This window comes from Synchiropus splendidus, chromosome 8, assembly GCF_027744825.2.
Source record: "Synchiropus splendidus isolate RoL2022-P1 chromosome 8, RoL_Sspl_1.0, whole genome shotgun sequence".
Taxonomy (NCBI): domain Eukaryota; kingdom Metazoa; phylum Chordata; class Actinopteri; order Syngnathiformes; family Callionymidae; genus Synchiropus; species Synchiropus splendidus.
The window spans coordinates 11,388,418-11,405,620 of record NC_071341.1 but is presented as its reverse complement, the minus strand read 5'-3'; the positions used below and the strand labels follow the sequence as shown (position 1 = coordinate 11,405,620).

The 17,203-nt window shown below is 42.2% G+C and overlaps 1 protein-coding gene across 1 annotated transcript; it reads left to right on the top strand.

Annotated features, from left to right (window-relative positions):
- Positions 1-1,060: 1,060 nt before the first annotated feature.
- On the top strand, positions 1,061-6,507 carry rab38a (RAB38a, member RAS oncogene family). Its single transcript, XM_053873099.1, has 3 exons — positions 1,061-1,341; positions 3,707-3,987; positions 5,245-6,507. Exons 1-3 carry the CDS (start codon positions 1,140-1,142, stop codon positions 5,398-5,400), a joined length of 639 nt encoding a protein of 212 aa, XP_053729074.1. The 5' UTR covers positions 1,061-1,139; the 3' UTR covers positions 5,401-6,507.
- The last annotated feature ends 10,696 nt before the right edge of the window (positions 6,508-17,203 follow it).

Here is a 17,203-nt window from a genome sequence, read left to right as displayed (position 1 = left end):
TTGTTAGCAGTGCTGCGATCCCTTGGCCTTCTAAATGAACTTCATGATGTCGTCGTGGAAAACCCTACGTTGAGTAGTTACACACTTCTTTGTTCACTACATTATTCCACATTAAGAAAATTCTTTAAATGAAAAGTGTGTCTATATATATATATATATATATATATATATATATATATACACACAGGGTCAGGGTGTCCCAATAATAATAGTGTATTTGTAAACTTGACTTGATATTAGAATTGTCACGCTTCTAAAATTTCAAGCTTGATAGTCGGCAAAGTACTCTACAATTTTCGATACCCAGGGATTAAAAAATATTGCATAAAAAGCAGAACAGATCCATTAAATAAAAGTATAGAAAATGCATCAGTTCAATGAAATCAGAAAATGTGGAAAAAGAAAATAAATACGAGACAATCAAGTTTTCAATCTAAGTTGTTGCTACTTGGATGAATGGATGACTTTTTTTCAAAGCTCTTTTTTTTGCCAAATCACACTGGTAGAATTGGCTGCAATTGTAAATGTAGGTTTGGTAAGAACTCGACTTGTCAGTACTTCAGTCTGTATCCTCTAATAGAAGGTAGTCAAAAGTGAGCAAAGGAGTTGTCAAAGTGTGGCTGTTTTTCAATTCTTCAATGCAATTCTTGTTGAAATCATCTCAAATTCTCATTTGATATTTTTCTCCAGTTTTCAAGACAACATTTGCTCCCAAGTCATTTTGAGACTTGGTATTTGCTCACACAGTCACCCACGAAATCTGCCCCATAATAAACTAATATAAAAGCCCTAAGCTGTTGAATTTCATTGAGCCGGACTTAATCGTTTTCAAGATAATTTGTAAGAAAAGGATGTCAATTTAACACAGTTTCATAATCATATTAAATGTAATAAACATGAAAGCTTCGACAGTGTGTTGTAACGTCAATGGAATCCCACCGTGCTGGAGGCCTTTCCCCAGCAGCTCTGCTGCGTCGGTCACAAGGTCCAGGCGTGTTAGTGGCACACAGTTCCCTCCCCGTCCATCCCAGCTCTGCCTTCACTTCTCCCCGCTCCTGTGTACTTCCTCCTCTCCTCCTGGCTCCCCTCCATGCCGGTGGCTTCATGCGCAGCTGCCGCCTTCCTCCTCTTTGCTCGCCATGCAGAACAACCACACCAAGGAGCACCTCTATAAGATCCTGGTGATCGGCGACCTCGGAGTCGGCAAGACCAGCATCATCAAACGCTATGTGCATCACAACTTCAGCCCCAACTACAGAGCCACCATCGGTGTGGACTTTGCTCTCAAGGTGCTCAACTGGGACCAGGAGACGGTGCGCCTCCAGCTCTGGGACATAGCAGGTACTCTTCTTCACTCACTCACAAACATTTCTCTCCAAAATCTTCCGTAATATCTATCATGTTTTAGAAAACACTTGCGTCTCTGTACTACTGCGTCGTAGTATTGCCAATATAGCCACGTGCTTTAAGAACATGTGTGAGATTTAACAGCATATATTTCATTAAAACACACATCTGTATGTTAAAGGCTGGAGATATTCGCGTGCCTCAATGACAAGCGCTGAAGGCGACACCAGTCTCAGCTCACATGAGTGTCTGCTGAGGTTTTAGAGGACCTGCTGCTCTGGCCCCTCCTGTGCTCCGTCTCCTGTAAGCGGTCATGTGTCTGCCGCTCATGTGAGGGAGATTTGAGGCCTGATCTGTTGTTTACAGAAAGATCTTATTGTTTCGCCGCCCCCTTCTTTGACATTAGCCTCGATTTTATGAAAGCTTTGAGGTGTGAATGGTTTTTATTCAGCGCGATTACTGTTTCTGGGAACGACAGTACAATCGGCCCTTATAGTCGCTGTTGTCCTGAGGTCTTGTCGATCTCGACCCAGCCGTGTCGCCTTTCGTGAAGCTTCCACTGACTTTTTGGAGGTGAACTGCGAAAATCTAGTAGAAAAATAAATGCAAGACAAGAAGCAGGTTTCATAACCAAGGTAGGGATTTTCCCTTTCCCAAACCACGTCTGACACGCCTCTGTCACAAGGGTGAAAAAACCCCCACCAAGGGGCTGGAATTTTGACGGGTGTTCTCCATTCTCTGGAATACATGGTGTCAGAGGTGGGATGATCATGTTGGGGCTCGCGTTTGATCAATAGGCCTCATGTGTGAGTAAAGGGAAGCAGGAGTTTATGGGGTCGGTGATCAGGGAATATAAATGAGCGAGGGAGTGAATCTTCCAGAGGGGCTGACTCCAAATGGCCGGAGCCAGGAGCAGAAACAAGACTGTCGTAACACAACACCAGGAGAAAGTATATTATTAAAGAGTTGCTACTGTCCATAGTGATTCACTTGCAAGCAACAGAAAAGCTGGATCACTGTTGAAATGGATCGCTAGCTAGATTAGATCAGAAAACCTTTATTTGTCTAACAGTGGGGAACTACGGCAAAAGTACAAGAATAACGAAATGGTCAGAGGTGAAACACAAAGTACCTAATACAACACAACAGAACAAGTTTGACAGTAGTAGTGATGGGCTGATGAGGCTTCATGGAACAGTGTCCTCGTGTCTGGAGCTCAGTAGGTGGCGCTCTCGATTTAAAATGCTGTGAGGTTTCAGTGAAATGCTTGTTCAAATCCCAAAAGTTTTAGAACGGACAGTGCCATCTAGTGGCTCTGAAAATGGGGTCACTGTTTCATGAATCCTCATCAGCATCTAGCTATCATGTATGAAAGGAGTTGGTCCACTGCATGGCTCAAGACCATAGCCATGAGAATTAAAGAGCTAATGGTTAGCTTCGTCCTGGCTCAGCTCACTTGCTTTGTCACACAATTGAGGTCAAACAAATCACTGTTATGTGTCTTCAAATCATCCAAAACTTTTTGCAACATCTTTGTCTTTCTCTTTAGCACATTTGTCTACGGACATCCTCCCAGTTAACAACATTTCTGTCTGCTTCTGAGGCTTCATGAAACAGTGTCCTGCTCTTCAGTGCCCACTAGATGGCACTGTCTGCTCTGAAATCTTTCGATTTGCTCAACCATCTCAATGAAATACGACATCATTTTTGAACACAGTGCGCCATCTCTGAAAATAAGGACACTGTTTCATGAAGCCTCAATGGCCCATCAGTACATAAAGTCTAGCACATCAACTGCCTGGTAGCTCAAACACACATGTTTGTGTGTGGGTAGTGGACGATGACGTATGAAGCTCCTCTCTTGACACAAGTGCCATCAATCACCTGCTGTGTCTGGGATTTAGCCAAATAAACAACTCGGGACGTTCCATTTTTGTCCAGAGGGTCATGGGGTCTGTCACACAGCCCGTGCTCCGGTCCAGTTGGGAGCTGCTTCTGTAGATTTGCACTGGTGACAACCATTGAAATCCTTTTGTCATAGAGATTCGCAAACCCTTCAGTCAAAAATCAATTCACTCCATATTTCGTCATTTGGTTTGGAAGCTTTGATGAAACATTTTGTCCACAGTCTGAAGAGGCTGCATGGATGAGTGAATTCATTGATGGGAAAGCTGTGCGGCTACAACATTCCGACATGGCTTATCAAATGAATTTTTCACCCTGAGGAATTTTTATGAGTGTTACGTGCTCACAGGCAGCAGAATGGAGGGAAACAGTTGAGGGTCCGGCAGGGACTCTGAAGCACACGCATGTAAGAAGGACAAATGCAGTACTCTTTTCTCCGGTGTGTGTGGCGCAGGTCAGGAGAGGTTTGGCAACATGACCCGCGTCTACTACCGTGAAGCCATGGGCGCCTTCATCGTCTTCGACGTCACGAGGCCCGCTTCCTTCGAGGCCGTCACCAAGTGGAAGGAGGACTTGGATTCCAAACTGACTCTTGCCAACGGGAAACATATAGCCACCGTGCTGCTGGCTAACAAATGTGACCAGGGCCGCGACGTCCTCACCAATAACGGATTAAAGATGGAGCAGTTCTGTCAGGACAATGGCTTCGTGGGCTGGTTTGAGACGTCGGCAAAGGTGAGGATGAAGCTGACGCCTGCTGCAGGATCTGGCACCCAACTTTGTCTCCCACTCCAAATCATTTCGAAACTATCCTCAAACTAACTTTAGAGATGGAACATTCTGTCACACATGAAATTTAAAACACGGTGAATAAAACATGAACGAAAGCTTAAGAGACTCCGACTCTGAAGGGGGGGGGCGTTTCAGTTCACTATTACAGCGTTAATGTAGACAGGAAGAGAAAATATTTGGGACCAAAGATGAGCGCCAAATCATCACCCTCCTACACACGAGCACAGTGACACACCGGCACCTGGTCCGGATATAGCTGCTGATGTGGAACAGGAATCTCACAGCTGAGCGGTAAGACCACTGAGCTGAGGGGGACGTGCACAGACTCACAACATCTCCACAGCTGACTTTTCAGTTTGGTTTCAAGTTGTGGTGGCCTGTAAAGGTGCTTTATTATTATTATTATTTTTATTATTACAACAATAATGATCATCAGCAGTAGAGCACCCAAATATGTAACTGCAATTTTCTTTTTTCTCATTTAATGCACAATGACAGGGTCCTGATGTTTCATTATTTGACGCCGCTAGTTGAAGATATTTTCCAACGAGTCATGTTTTCCTACCTTTATTGATGAACAATGATGCCACGGACTATGTGCTGTTTCACATACTTGTATTTTTAAAAAAATAAATAGATCTATGTATTTTAAGTATGGGTTAGACCAATAAGAGGAGGAATGAAATTCATGAATGAATGAACAAAAAATATACATGTTTTAATAATAATAATAATAATAATAATAATAATAATAATAATAATAATAATAATAAACAATGAAATATTTCCATTTATTTTTCCTCACTTCCACGTCAACCTTGTCTCTTGCTCTCATCGCTTATAAGCGTTTTTAAATTTTGGTTTTCCTAAATAGTTTCCATTATTGGCTAAATGTCAATGAAACCAAGACTGCCCTTTAGTGAGCTGTTGATGTTAACCACTGAGAGTCAGTACTGAATGTAGCACAGAAGTTGAGCTGTTCACAGCTCTGATAAAATCACTGGAAACCTGTGTGGCGTCGACGATGATGATGATGATGATATGTTGCCTCTCTAGCTTCCTGTTGAAGTTTGTATCGGCTTTCAGTGTCTCGCGGACAGTTTTGTTTCTGGTATGTCAACAGATGACAATGTCCAAAATGTCCTCCTTCCTCCAAACCCGATTCACGGTCCTTATATCTACACGTTTTTTATTCTTCAGGAAAACATCAACATCGACGAAGCCGCCAACTGCCTGGTCAAACACATCATCGCCAGTGAGAACGACATGCTCCAGTCTGAGGTCTCCGACACCGTCACCCCACAGTTGGAGAAGGACAAAGGCGGGACATGCGCGTCCTGCTTCAAGTCCCAGTGACCCGCTCTTGCAGGCCTTTTTTTTACGTCTCATCAGGCAAAAGCAGTGGCTACTCTCCCCGTCTCAGATTCTAAAGGGTTAACAAACAGCCGAGAACATAAACAGAGATGGACATGGAGATACAGAGGAGGGACGTTACCATGGAGACCGGGTCACTGGCATGCAAAAACCAAAGTTTAGCTTCCGCTGTTGCATCAAACCAGCGTTAGAATTTCTAATATTTCAGATCCCACCCTGGCTCTGTTGAGCCACATCTGTTCCAGCGATTGCTGGTAGTAGTTACATTAAATTTTAATACAATTACTTTCCCCAGATTAATGAATAATATGCTGAAGTAACAGGAAGTAAAGAAACCTGAGCCTTAGTTTAAACATGAACACGTGGCATTAGACAATGTTAGTTGCCTAAATTTGAAGATATCTTGTGTGAAAGTGTGACAAACTTGTCCTCCACAACCCTTCTTTTGCTTCCACCTTATAGATGACGAAGCCCAAAGAGCCTTTTTATTTATGTATTTATGCGCCATGACGGTGGTTCATGCTGGACTGTGTGTTCGCTGCTGCTTTGTGTCAAGTGTCCCTGACTTACCTCCGCACACCGCAGTGTCTGTCCACGTCTCAATCCGGAACAAAAGTGAGAAGCCACAGAGCGGCAACACTCTCACTCAGTGGTCTCACACTTGAATATAAGGTTTTCTTTTTCAGTCTGCAGCTCTTTCCTTCCTGCTGCGGTGTGAACTGCACTTCATGCTCACAGACTGGACGAGTGTCCCTCACAAGAGTGATGAAAGCTGACTTATTTTTGCTCAAAAAAAAAGAAAGAAAAAAAGATCAGCCTCCTGCAGCGTCCTGCTGAATAATGGTCTGATCCAGATCCTCTGCTCTGAAGGTCTCTCTGGAGGTTTTGTTTCATATGTACAGATGCACATACTAATTATTTGCATATAAATGTTCTTGAATAAATGTCTAACTGAATGTGACAATTCCATTTGAGGAGAGGAAGAATCAAACCCTGCTAATGTTTTAAGAAAGCTAACGCTGTACGGCACACACCGTGAAAACATCTTCCAGCAATGATGTATCCTGTTTCCACTGTGTTGACATCAATAAACGCTGACTTTTAAACTGGTCTGTGTTTAATTTAATGTCGCTTTTGCTGGTTATATATATATATATATATATATATATGTGATCCAGTTGCTTCAGATTTTGGCATGTCGTCTGATGCCGTGTGTTTCTGGTCAACCGCACTAATTTGTTGAAAATCCAGTTACACAGACGTCGCGCTTTGATACTTTCTCCCAGTGAGACACGAGGTGTCATGTGACTGCCTTTGAGTTCATACAGTCTGCGCTGCCGCGTGGTGTGTGTGGTGCGCGCCTGCCGCAGCTCGCTCTCTGGTTTGTGACTGAAGAGCACAGCGCACCCCAGTGTGTCGCATTCGAGCAGTCAATGGTCTGTCAGGCAGGTGCACAGAACCTTGGAGCTTCCTGATCGAAGAAGGAGAAACACTTGCGCTGTGTGTGTGTGTGTGTTATTGACTATGCGCCTCTACATCAGTAGAAAAGCTCTCGGAGAGCACAAACCTCTGGCAAACAGCATCAGTCCAACCCCAAACAAAAATTTCGAGATATTTTTTGCTTCGGATTTCGATCGAAAATCCAGAACTCGAACGCCCCCAAGTGTATTTTGGTTTATGACTTTGTCACAGCCAAACTGCACAGAAGCGCACATTCAGAGCTGGACACGCACCGGGCACCTCTTCACTTCTGGAGAGACCTCACTCACTCGGCAACCCCTCCCACATGCAGCGGCCACACACATAGAGGAACAGTGCACCTGCAGCAGACACTCTACATTCACTCCTACAAAAGACTATTTTAAGGCTTGGAACGCATGATTTCTTTTTCCATTCATTGTAATGGGAAAAATCGATTCAGATTTCGAACAAATCGCTTCTCGAACGGCTGTCTGGAACGGATTGTGGTCGAGAACCGAGGTTCCACCGTAAATAAATAAATAAAAAATCCTGGATCCACATTCCAATCTGGCACAAATGCTGTGCAATGCTCTGAAAATATCCCAATATCAAAGACAATCTATTGAAAAATTCCCACATCCAGGCGGTGATCCGAATCACTCCAGAGTTATTTATTTTAACATATCACTGCCGTTGATGACATATTTACTGGATATTGTTTTACTTGCTGGCATATCTAAAAACAGTGCTGTCTTCAAGAACTCCAGTTTTACATTCTGCATTACAGTGCCCCTACAGTCCTGGCATATGTACTACATAGTTTCAAATCATTTCCCCTTAACCCGACCATTGCCCTAAGTTGCCTGCTGGAGTATTTACTCCCCTTCTTTTCTTAAAAAGTAATGTAATTTTTAATTTATTGTATTCATTTATTTTTTAGACAAAAAATGTCAGTGATGGACTTAAAGGCGCTTAAACATCATTTCGGAGAGTCACGTAATTATGAGAACATTTGTCTAAAGGATCTTTTGAGTTTTCAGAATAAGTTTAATTCAGACCGCAGAGTGAACACAGACAAAATCCTTGGTGGGTGAGGAACTGACTCTCCTGTCATGACTCTCCACATCTCACTAGAATGACTGCAGAGTGAATCCTTAAATGATGAATGGTTCTTTTCCACTCTCTCTTTGTAGCTGCAGTAATGAGACATGCCAACAAAAGCAGTGCATGTACAAACACCGCCGGCAACATTAGCGCGACATCTCCACAGAAACAATGGAGGGGGCTCCAGTAACTACAGGCCGCTGTAAATGAGGTTCATTGAGAGTCTGTCCTCTTCACAGGGCTCCACCGCGCGTCTATTCTCCGCTCGGTGATTGACACTGGCTAAGTATCGCCCATCTGAGATCACATTTTACGGCTGGTTTGGCGGTGCGCCGGCTTTCCTTTCATTGATAAACATTTTCTCTACCAGCCAGTAGGAGCTGCTCTCTGTGGTTTACTTTGTTCTTTCCTTGGTAACAGAGAAAAAAAGAAAGGCATCTGAAACAGAACGGTTGAGACTTTTCTGCAGTCACAGGTGAGTCATAGCTTTCAATATTAAATTATGTTTTTGCTGCAGCGTGTGTCCTGTATGTGACTCTCTTTCTGTTCATTGTAGAGCAGTTGTTGTTGCAAGTGTAACGGTGTGCGTTGGAAATGTTTGTGATCCAACCTTGCATAAGCTGCTGCCTGACCAAACAGGAGGTGAACAAGATCAAGAGCTGCCATTTTTATTTTATTTTATTTTATTTTTATTATCTATGAAAGAAAGAAAAAACACTGGTTATTGATCAACAAGCAATAAATAATTTTCACTTTTGTTTTACATATGGAACCACACTAAAATAAAAAAATATATATTAAAAACACTATTTATTTAACAATGTAGGAAATGTGATGGATGTATCTTCTGAGAGCAGAACACATTGGCGAACCACAAAATAGCTCATGTTTAAGCTGGGAATAAAATGCAAATTATGTTTTTAAATATTAATTTACTTGCTGCCCACCAAGGTCAACTGAAAACCTTTGCAAATGCCTGTTATTGCTCTTCTAAAATAAGCTTGTGTCGGGCTCAACTTTAACTGCAACACAAAAATGTTCCCCAACATTGACAGCTAGCAACGTGCTTTTGGGTCTTCATGAAACAGGTGCCTCATTTTCAGTGGCCACTAGATGGCGCTCTTTTCTCTATTATCTTTGGATTCGAACTACCGTCTCACTGAAACCCACATTTTTAAACCAAGGGCGCCACCTACTGAGCATGACAGCGTTTCACGAAGCCTCATCTGTCAGAAGTGAGATCTATAAAACACTCACCCGTGGAAATCTACCGGAGATGGAAAATGAAAGCAGAGACGAAGCGAGGACAAACGAGAACTGAGGAAGCGGCTGAAACGGAATTCAAGCACGCAATAACTTTAGAATATTCAAGGGAGCTTTAGCGAGAGAAGAGAGTCTTAGGAGAGTTTACCATTGGAGTGTGAAGAAACCATCTGGCGACACAAGCTGGCGTCGAGGAGTTGATATCCATGGAAGTCTGATTACCAAATGCACGCCAGCTGTGTCGCTCGGAAAGCTAGAGAGAGAACAGGAAACAGAGACAAAGGAACAACCGGGAATCACAAAAATAAAAGCATGGAAGAACAGGGACATAAGAATGACCATACAAACATGGAGAAATGCGGACGTGACATCATCTGCTCATCACTGTCCGCACTCTCTGTTTTGACGTGTTTGTGATGTCATGGTGAAATTTGAAAACCATTTTTACAACATTTTCGGAGAGTCACGTAATTATGAGAACATTTGTCTAAAGGATCTTTTGAGTTTTCAGAATAAGTTTAATTCAGAGTGCAGAGTGAACACAGACAAAATCCTTGGTGGGTGAGGAACTGACTCTCCTGTCATGACTCTCCACATCTCACTAGAATGACTGCAGAGTGAATCCTTAAATGATGAATGGTTCTTTTCCACTCTCTCTTTGTAGCTGCAGTAATGAGACATGCCAACAAAAGCAGTGCATGTACAAACACCACAACATTAGCGCGACATCTCCACAGAAACAATGGAGGGGGCTCCAGTAACTACAGGCCGCTGTAAATGAGGTTCATTGAGAGTCTGTCCTCTTCACAGGGCTCCACCACGTGTCTATTCTCCGCTCGGTGATTGACACTGGCTAAGTATCGCCCATCTGAGATCACATTTTACGGCTGGTTTGGCGGTGCGCCGGCTTTCCTTTCATCCCAGGAACACAAACACATGCGCTTTGCTCAGGCTCATAGTAGTGGTTCAGAGTCCAGGTCATGAACTAGAAAGGGCAGGGTCGCTGTCTAATTTGTTGTAATTGTATCTGATTTTCAGAGGGGAGAGCGGCGCTCAGGCGTGTGGGAATTCTTCTTCACTGTCTAAACCAACCCCCTTCTCAGAACATCGACCCACACACTCACACGGTTGTTTCTCTGTCGACACGCTCCATGAAGTTTTTATCTACCGCAATTTCCGGACTATAGAGCACACTGGAATATTAGCCACACCCACTAAATTAAAGAAGGAAAATAGATCTTGTTCACACATAATCTGCACCGGTCTATAAGCCGCAGGTTCAGTGTTTATGTCTGCGCTGTGACAGGTCAGTAGAGCAAATAAAAAGGCTTTTCAAAACTTGTTTTGAAAACGGGGTCCAGCATCGAGAGTGTGGTCATAGCGGAAACAAGCAACTTTATTGATCCACGCTGCTCTCACAATAAGTTGAACACTGTGAGAGAGATTACTGACGATTGAGAAGGTTTTAATCGGTGAAGTACAGATCCAGATATCAGAGATGATCATTGAGTAGTCTGGTGATCTTCCATTCCGGGAGTGCTGTGCTTGCGCTCCTCTGCAGCCCCCGGCTGTACACCTTAGTGTTCAGGGAGTTTACAAAGTTTTTTTCTGATCGATGTAGTGCGCCCAGGCAGCGATCAGACCCTTTACTGCCCGGCATTTATCATGTTTGTGTGGAGTCACGCTGCACACGTAGTTTCCGGCGTCTAGCGCAGAGTCCCCTGAGGTGAGAGGCTCACCACCTGTGGAGAGTTTCAAGGTTGAGCTCCCCAGCTGGGATCAAGTCAGTGGCCAAAACCCGACTTGCTTATGTTCACGTCGGACTTTTGAGCCAAACGCACTTTGTCTTGAGACCGCGTCTCACATCTTTTATTCACATTAAAGCCCTCAAAATGGTTGTTTTCGCCCGCATACCCAAAGTTCGAACACCATTGCCGGTCTCAGCGGCTGCTTCTGGATTCCTGACCTCCAGAAGATCTACTCAGTTGACCGAGCTCTGGACACGTGGGCGAAAACAGCAGATTTTGAGTGCTTCAAGGGTAAATAAAAAGCCTTGGATTTCATCAATTTTATATTCATCGCCTCTGATTGAATCTGATTGCGTGTAAAAATCCATATATTAGCCGTGCTGTTGTATAAGCGCCGGGACTCAGACCGCGAGAAAAAAGTAGTGGCTTATAGGCCGGAAATTATAGTAGTTCACTTGGTTTCTGTCTTGTTTTTTGGACTTTATCTTTAATGGTTTTCACAGTTGACAGTTCTTCCTCAGGCCTTCAGTGTCTGTCAAAGTTGATTTATTTATTTATTTATTATTTTTAATGAGAGCAGTCTCTTTCTTTCATTTGATCTACTTGGATTAGTTCATTAGAATTTTAGCAAGTCTAACTCTACACATTAGGGAGCCTACTGTAAGTCTTCACCTCCCCTGGTTCAATTGGTAATAAAATGAATGTCTGTGGGGAGAAAAAAAGAAAAAATTCTGCTCCATTTTGCCTCATGCTCTGGATCACACGTGTGCAGTACCTGAATTTAAATGATAAATAATATGACTTTCGACTGTGTTTGTCATGTGATTTAAATTTATGGGCGGGGCCATAGCCATGCTGTGGAGCATCCTAAAAAAATAGTTTCATGAGTCGTACCCTGAAAAAAAACTGTTTAAAAAAATCGAATTATGCATATATTAATTGAAATAATGTAATGGATTGCATTTGATCATGAGTATGTTAAAAGACATATTAGCTCGCTCAACATAAATGATGCGTCTAGCATCAGATAACACTGTTTAATGCAATAAATGAAACACAAAGTTCAGTGGAAAGTGGTCGGTGCAAACTGGGGGTTATTCACAAAAGACAAGGCTGTTGCTGGAGAGATTTGCCAATGATGGGCTGATGAAGCTTCATGAAACAGTGTCTTCATTTTCAGAGCTCAGTAGGTGGCGCTCTTGTTTTAAAATGATTGGAGGTTTCACTGAAATGGTTGTTCAAATCCAATAGATTTTAGAGCAGGGAGTGACATCTAGCGGGCTCTGAAAATGAGGACACTGTTTCATGAAGCTTCATGAAGCCAAGCCGATGAATGTGTCCGACTCTAGTTTCAAGAGCATAGCTTAATTCTGGGGAACATGGCGCTTAAAACACCAGCTGGTAAAGAAGTAGTCATTTCATCTGGTCACAGTCAATAGAGACCTTGGTGACATGTTCTGCTGCTGTCTGGACAAGAACCTTCAGAGAGGTGTGACGCATGCAACCGTGTCTGTCTTTATGCCCCACTGGAGTGTAGTCAGCGCTCAGTGGGAGAGAGTTTGAACTGCCTCTGACGTCAGCATGTGGAGGATGTTGAATTCAGGGTTGGAGGATAAAGTGAGTCACCACTGCACATTATGTTTCTCTGATGCACATCATCAATGAACTGTACACACAGTATGTCTGACACAAGCCTGGTGAGCATGAATCTGGAAGACATTATGAAAGACTGTCAGAGTTGGGATCATAGTGACGTGTGCTGTTGTCGTCATGGCTGGACTCTGGAGTAGAGCCCAGCCACTGTGGAGGAACTAGAGAGCACTTCAGACCATCGGCAGACTCAAACTCTCTCCTGGTTTTCTTTGTCTTCACTGATTCTCAAGTCTTGACTTCTGTTTTCATTGAAGTTTCAGACAAAGCGGCAACTTATTTAAGTTAATTTACGAGTTAATTTTAAGTGTTAGACACCAGGAGGAGGATTGTGTGTGAGACCAGCGATTTCCATCCTTCATTCTTCTTCTCTTCTTCTCTGCTTTCCTGTCCCCACATGCACACACTGGTGATCAGATTTCTTTGAATTATTTTTTCGGTCTCTATGGCAACAAGCTGATCTATAAGACAGACTTTCGTTTGTATTTCCCTAACATTTTCCTCATGCAGGTCAGGGACGAAAGCACGTCACGTGACTCGGATCACAAGAACAGTCTTGTGATTTCGGGATAACCTCTCTTCATGCACATACCATCGTTTCTGTGAAGAACAACAAGTGGAGGTCTTGATGTTATCGTGAAGATGTGTGGGCTGGCAGATAAGGAGAAGAGAAATAATGACACAAATGTGTTTCTCACTGTTTCTAAGGACAGATAAGACTGTTTGGGTGGCTCTCTCCACTATCATGGGGAAGCCAGTTGAGGTGGTCTCATCAAAGGAACTTTCATCAAAGTAACCTCTAAAATATGCAGTGTCAAGGCAAAGGATCATCTACAAGTTACATTGAATATTTCCTCAGAGTTTCACTTTCAAGGTTAAACTATAGGCTCTCTCATTATGGAGGAGAAAGAAGTATGTTTGCACGTGCTATGTTCATTAACTTGGTTTAAAAAAAAGGGGAAGTCTTGTTCAGGGTTGCAGCCATCTTCACTTTCCATCCTCATTACTGTGCCGGAATCCGATCTGCCCGTCACTCCTCTCCACTTCACTGACATCTGCATCCAAGAGTTCATTTCCTGCCTTCTTTTGAAAGGCATTTCTTCTTCATTTGGCTCCCACTCACTTTTCTTTTAAATGTTTCTTCCTTTTTTATGCAACTTCACAAGACGTGATACTGTGGCTTAATAGATACATAAAATAGAAGTTTGTTGGGTAAAAATCTACAACTAAATTACCGTAAATTTTGACCAATTTTTTTGCAGTGCAATTGTAGTAGTAAAGTTGGATCTGTTTGGTAATTCGGAACACCACTAAAATATAATGGCTTTTTTCTCGCCCTTTTCATGTTTGAAATAGCGGCTCATAACGTTTCAAGCTTTTTGCTAGCAGACAGAAAAAAAGCTGCTGAAGCATAATCTCCCAGGCGGCGGTAATATTAAACGTGTGCATACCTAAATTTAAAGGAATTTCTGGTCCTTTGTCAGCAACGATTGCCTTCTCAACACACTTCCATGGAGTGACTGACATTTCTGGAACCATGAGCGTCCGTAAATCAGCACCCTGGACAGCACCCAGCGAAGCGTTCACTCATTGTTCACTCTTAATTTCAGGGGTCAAGCATGTGTGATTCCATTGTGAGTGTCAAACCCTCGGGTCCGGTATTTCCGTACTTCGCTTTTGACTGAAGGCTTCAGTGAATTTTATTTCTTCAGGGCCGAGACATGGCAGACAGTGGGATTTCTCTACTGGTCATGAGGGAGACGGCCTCCCACTCAGAATTTACTTTGCTAGTCAGTTACATACTGTGGAATACAGAAGGATTAGACAAGAAATATTGAATTTTTGAAGCCGTGGTACTTAAATGCAACACAGAAATTGAAATGGCAACAAAGGTTTTTGACTCTGTTTCACTGTGCTTTTCTGCGTTGTGCTTGTTGTGACAGTGTTTGCGCTCTCCCTTTGCCTTGGCAGACAAAAGGCTGGGTGTAATTTGTCAGAAATGCCCTTCTGCTTGGTGCCAACTTTCTCCACCCAAGTGGATGTGTGTACAGCTCCGGTACAGAATTTTAATGTGTGTATGACCTTGTGCTTGCTGTATTTTTAATTTGCAAATATGAAAAGTGATATTTGAGTTGTTGTTTTTTTCCTACTGGCTCATATTTGCTAATAAATCCCAGGAATCTGTGGAATTTATGTTGAAGATCATTTGAGTGTGCGTTTCGGTCACATGAACACAAGTCAATAAATGCACAATAAAACAAGAGATGGTATGGTTTCATTTCAGTGGGACAATTCATTCGGTTTTAAGCACTAAAAATGGCAAGGAATTACCCTTCGAGCTCGTATTTGACACACATTTGACCCTGAATTCTCTGAATGGATGCAAGTGTTTTTCACGATCTCCCTCTGAGAGCAAGCCAGGGGCAAAAGCTGCTCTTTTCTGGGAGAGAAAACTCAACTCGGAGGGAATCTACTAGTTGCCCAGTCAGGTTGAAGAATACTGAGAGAAAAAAGAGTTTACAACACCAGATCACTTCTGAGAAGTTTTTTCTCCACCATGAATGTTCAATTCGTGGGGCTGTTTGACTCCTTTCGAGGGGGCAAAACACTGGCTCTGCATGTGGGCGGAGTTACAGGCTGAGTCAAGGTGAATGGTGGATAGATGGCGTCGCATTGACCCCGAGATGACAAGTAGAGCTCTGTGTGATCACTCCAAAATTCACTGAGGGATAGTTTGAACGTTGCCATGGCAACAGGTGCCTCCTTATTCAGACCTCCCGAAGAATCAGAACAATCTTTCTCAAATGCTTTAAAATGCAAATGTACTTTCTTTCAATTCATTCAGTTTTTTTTTTTTTTTTTTTGTGGCCTTTGGCCTGCCTCAGAGCTCCTCCTCTACTCTCCACTTTCCCACAGCAGCCTGATGTATAAACAGAGGTCATATGTTGCGGGGAAGCTGCCAGGGAGCTCATTACTGTGCGGTTCTGGAGTCGTGCCGAGTACCTGTGTGGGTGCAGAGGTGACATGTTCTGGTGCTCGCATACATCTTAACCTGCCGCATGCAGGTCAGGCTTTAGGGCAGATGCATCAAAACCTAATGACGCGTGTGATGTGGACAATTATTTTGGAGCTGTTTAACATAATGACCTGTTTAAGGTATGACTACATATTTATTACCAACCGCTAAAGATGTCATGTGACTGTGCGAGTACTTTCGCCAACACAAACCAATGCTGCGTTCATTTAAACTCTGTTGGCAAATCAGCAAATTCATGATGTAAAAGCCCCTCACTGCCAAGGGTCACATCACAGTCAGGTCATGGATGAAATTGACGGCGTCTCCCAGCTTACATCTTTCCATTTTGGTGGTGGATTGCCGTCTGGATCCAGGAGTCATTTGAATATTTTCTGATCTCAGTGTGAGCTGCAGTGCTTCACTCCAACTGTGTTGTAAGTTCTGACATGCTACTGCCACCTGCTGTGCCTCGGAGCTCATGGCTGCCAACGATAGCTCATATGCTTAAAAAACAATTCCCATCTCAGGTGGTTTCAAAATGACATTAGATCCCAGTGTTTTTTATTTTCATTTTTTAGTGTGTTATCTTAAATCTAACATTGTTTTTGCATTTTAAATACGTGTAAGGGAAAAAAAAAAACAAACAATAAAACATATATATATATATATATATATATATATATATATATATATATATATATATATATATATATATATATATATATATATACACTTCTGATTGTTCAGTGTTGAGTGAAGATTTTGAACATAACTGTTTCTCATCTGAATAACTTCTTCTGTCTTGGCTGTTGTGACAGTTGTGAGTTTTCCTTTAATAATATAATTATAATTCTTTAGTAATATCACTATTACGATTAAATCTCTACACAAGAAAAAGTGAACTGAGTCAAAACTGAGTCTTGGATAGCGGTGCACTACAGCACTAACTATTTGTGCTTGACAGCTAGGGCCTTAGGATCAATGTCACATGATGCTAGAGGAATGTTTTCCAATCTCTGTCCAAGGTTCACTCTGTCTCGCGGTCAGGTCCCATAGTCGTGTTGACATCTGTTGTGTTTGCTGCCCCCTATCTGCGCGACTTGCACTTACTGCATTAAACTAATTACAAAACTACAACCGGAAAAGAAATCAATACTTACTTAAATTTTATGTATTTATGTTTTGTTTTTTTTTATTTTGGACCCAATAAACAATAAAATACAACAGATATTAAAAAAAAAAAAAAAAAAAAAAAAAAAAAAAAAAATATATATATATATATATATATATATATATATATATATATATATATATATATATATATATATATATATATATATATATATATATATAAAAGTCGAGCCCTACATCATGGAAGATCTATCTTTTTGATTTCAAGTGTGAAACTTAATTTTAATACGCAAAAGGCGGTCTTAATTCAGTTGAATGTTCAACGTATGTGGCCTGGTTTGAGTCTTGTTCATGCACTATTATGAGGTGTTAAGTATCGTATTGCTGGCACTTACCTGTAGGTGGCATCTTT

Excerpts from the sequence above, each read along its gene's own strand:
- rab38a (XM_053873099.1), top strand. The coding sequence starts at position 1,140 with ATGCAGAACAACCACACCAAGGAGCACCTCTATAAGATCCTGGTGATC. Across the intron at positions 1,342-3,706 it reads CCAGCTCTGGGACATAGCAG|GTCAGGAGAGGTTTGGCAAC; the intron begins GTACTCTTCTTC and ends TGTGTGGCGCAG. Across the intron at positions 3,988-5,244 it reads GGTTTGAGACGTCGGCAAAG|GAAAACATCAACATCGACGA; the intron begins GTGAGGATGAAG and ends TTTATTCTTCAG.